The 4,010-nt window shown below is 39.2% G+C and overlaps 1 protein-coding gene across 1 annotated transcript; it reads left to right on the forward strand.

The window, feature by feature from the left end:
* The first annotated feature begins 378 nt into the window (after window positions 1-378).
* LOC110914577 (dehydration-responsive element-binding protein 1D) lies at window positions 379-1,042 on the forward strand. The gene has a single exon (XM_022159370.2). It carries the CDS (start codon window positions 436-438, stop codon window positions 1,012-1,014), a length of 579 nt encoding a protein of 192 aa, XP_022015062.1. The 5' UTR covers window positions 379-435; the 3' UTR covers window positions 1,015-1,042.
* Window positions 1,043-4,010: the final 2,968 nt, after the last annotated feature.

A 4,010-nucleotide genomic window follows, 5' to 3' on the forward strand; every position in this document is an offset into this window, starting at 1 on the left:
AACCATGCATCAGCACTTGTTAAAAAACTTATTAGTGTTTTCTCGAGAGAGTTAAAAAATTAATAACTACCATGCATTCACAACGGGAGCTACACGTGTCAGACAGCAACCACTTGGTTATCCACTTATATTTCTCTCTTTCTACTTAACCATCCTTATTATTTATTTATTTATTATTTATTTTGAACACATAAAGCCAAACAGCAACCACTTGGTTATCCACTTATCATTCTCTCTTTCTACATACCATCCTTATTTTGTATCCTACAACCCCACCACAAACACTCTTTAGTCTTTACTGCTGTCCGCACACGCATGCAAAAACCTATATATACTTCATCGTTTAGATATTTCACACTCAAAACTAAACCAAAACAATTCACTCACAACTAGCAAATTGTAACTACCAACTGAAAACAAATTAGTAGTCAGACAATGGACACCTCTTCAGCTTCCGAATGTAGCAGCAGCACCGGAGAACTAATGCTGGCTTCGCGAATCCCGAAAAAGAGAGCCGGAAGGAAGAAGTTCAAGGAGACTCGACACCCGGTTTACCGAGGAGTGAGGAGAAGAAATCCCGGCAAGTGGGTGTGTGAAGTGAGAGAACCAAATAATCAATCAAGAGTGTGGCTGGGGACATATCCGACAGCAGAAATGGCGGCCCGGGCACACGATGTGGCGGTTTTGGCCATGAGGGGGCGGTCGGCTTGTTTAAATTTTGCTGACTCAGTTTGGCGGCTGCCTGTACCGGAGTCTAACAATGTAAAGGATATACAAAAGGCAGCGGCCGAGGCTGCCGAGGCGTTTAGGCAGACGGAGGATGCGGTGGTGGGAACGTATGTATTGCCGGAAGTAGTGGTGTACGCCGATGAGGAGGAGATGTTTGGAATGCCTGGATATATTGCTAGCATGGCTGAGGGACTCATGGTACCGCCACCTCAGATGGTGGGGTATGCTAACTTTGTGAATGATGAAGATATTTGTGTTGACATGTCTTTATGGAGTTTTATGTAGTTTCTTTTAGTAAGATAGATTTTTTTGGGGATGGCTGGCTTAAACCTTTTTGTATACAAGCCAATCAATTATATATATATATATCATGTATTAAAGTCAATTCAATATAAACAATTATTTCATATTTACCACAAATATGGGGTTAGGATCCACTTGTTTGCCTAAGGTTGCATCATTTACACAAGGTAGATCATATATGTTAACCAGACTTAATTTCGTGGTTCTTCGAACGACAGGTTTACCTCAGAACCAGAGATGGTGGGTATAGGGTAACCCATCGTCGGTTCCCATCATAAACGTATGGGATCGCATTTTGCCATTGAGTTGTCCCAGTTAATGTCTAGACTTTTATTCATTAGTTGTTTAAAAATAGATCATATTTGCTAAATGGTTAGGATGATTTACCAATTTAGTTTATAAACAAAGTGGCGCCTTTGTTTTTTAGTTAATTAACAAATTCCTACAATGATGGCTTAAAAGTTCTGCTCTTTGTATCTGGTGCTGAGATCATTGCAAGGTAAATGATAACCTCAGGAAAAAAAAGATGGATGTTTCTAGTGTTTTTTGGGGTGCCGCTAAATAAACAAAACTGTATGGCGCAATCTGTGTGTGCTGGTGAAAAATGAAATCATTACTTTATTTAAGATGACATTTTTGAACGGTTAGATTGACCGTTGTGGGGTAGCGTCTTATGCCACATTGGCATAACGTGACCACAATACCATCCCAAGCTTGCGAAAGGGGGGCGCTATCAATGGGTTCGTTAGGCTGTTGGCGAGCGCCAAGGCATGATGAGAGAATTGAATGTTGTTTTGACCGTTGTTGAACCATAACATTTAAAAAAATTATTTTTGTTTAATATAAAAATATAAAAAAGATAGTTTTACCGTTTGTTATCATGGGGATGTCATAAACATTTTTGTATACAAGTCAATCAAGTATATGTATCATGTATTAAAGTCAATTCAAATATAAACATATATTCAGTATAACATTAGAATTATGAACGATTGGTGTTCAATGCCTTTAATGGTTTACTTTAGTGGATTACGTTAAATCAGAGCTGATTTTTCATATTCACGATGAATATCGGGTTGCATGGGATCCACTTGTTTGCCAAAGGTTGCTGTAGGTCCCTAGAGGAGGATCTAGTTAACCTATCCTTGTTACCGAACACACCCGCAAGTGCGGAATCCGAACGGGTATGCAACCGATACAAGAACACACAAACAATACAAGACAAAGATTCAACGTTAACGCACTACTTGTATTTCATAGAAAGGTTTTGATACATGAAGATAATACAAGGATACTCTTTCAAAACTCTCTCTGTTCTTACACTATTTTCACTGTGTGTTCTAACTGTGTGCCCAATTCTCAGATCTGCAAGCTGCCTTTTATAACCAAACCTTATCCACTTACTACGAAGAATGGAACTGGGCCTAAACAAGGAGCCCAAGAAGAACATGGACTCACGATGAACCTAGGTTCTTCGCCAAGGAGTTCTTCGTGATAAGCAGATCTGTTGATTCTTCGTGGTATGTATATATGTTGGAATTGCATGGTTCTTCGGTGGATCTCAAGCCCAACAAAAAAACAACTTGATCCGCTAAGCAACGATGGCCCATTAATCATGCTAATTACGTTTCATGCATGGCAGTTTACTAAAGTTCATTGTTGCATGCATTTTGGTCAAAAGTCATGACTGATGTCATGGTGATGTCATGGTGATGACGATTGGCGGCTCTTCGTGTTTCGTGTGACGATCTCTGGGGCGCACGGCGGAGGAATGTCGCGACGACGGCCTTGAGCTGAACCGAACCGAGCCACATCAACACAAAACTGTATCAACAGTTGCACCATTTACTCATCTATGTTAACCGAACTTTACTTTTGTGGTTCTTCGAGCGACAAGAGATGATCAGAACAAGAGATGGTGGGTATAGGTTTACCCAACGTTGTCTTCAATCGTAAACGTATGTGCTTACATTTTGCCATTGGGTTATCCTATGTGACACGTATGTGCTTACATTTTGCCATTGGGTCATCCTATGTGACCGTGTATTATTCATTAGCTGTTTAAAAAAAATCATCTTTGCTAAAAAGTTATGGTGATTTACCAATTTAGCTTACCAACAAGGTGGCACCTTTGTGTGTTAGTCAATTAACTAATTCCAACAACAATGGTTTTAAAATTATGCTCATTGTATCTGGTGCATACATTAATACAAGGTAAATGATAGCCTCAGAAAACAAGATAGATCTTCCGATTGTTTTTTTTTTTCGCATGACGTGACCCCAACACTGTCCCAAGGTTGCTAAAGGGGCACTATCAATGGGTTCACATGATGAGAGAATTGAATGTTGTTTTGACCGTTGTTGAATCAGACCATTTAAAAAAAATGTTTAATAGAAAATTATACCACACCATATAAACATATATAACCTAACCATTTTAACCATTTTATTACACACCTCCTACAAAAACTCTTCCATCTCTACAAAAATTTCTCTCATTACCATGTTTCCCAACAACAATGTCAACGCATATAGCCCAAGTCACTTGATTTTTGCTCAACATCAAGCGATGGACACCTAGAACACGTACCAAAGGAACCCACAAACGGGTACTCCGATCATACCTTTTTCACTATCCCCACAAATGTCGATACCCAGTTTCATATTTTACTCGCAAATGCCAAATTCGGTTCAAAATTCTCCACGATCCCCGTTTCCGCCACAATCTTCTGTGATGCTTCACGATTAGGATCAGGATGCGTTCTGATGCAACGCGAGAAAGTAATTGCCTATGCATCCAGACAGATGAAGAAGCACGAGGAGAATTATCCAACTCATGATTTAAAGTTAGGAGCAATAATTTTTGCCCTTAAAATTTGGAGACATTATTTGTATGGTAGTAAGTTTACCATCTTTACAGATTATAAGAGCTTAAGGTATATTTTTGGGCAAAAAGAATTAAACATAAGACAAAGGAG

The sequence above is a fragment of the Helianthus annuus genome, chromosome 2, assembly GCF_002127325.2.
Source record: "Helianthus annuus cultivar XRQ/B chromosome 2, HanXRQr2.0-SUNRISE, whole genome shotgun sequence".
NCBI lineage: Eukaryota > Viridiplantae > Streptophyta > Magnoliopsida > Asterales > Asteraceae > Helianthus > Helianthus annuus.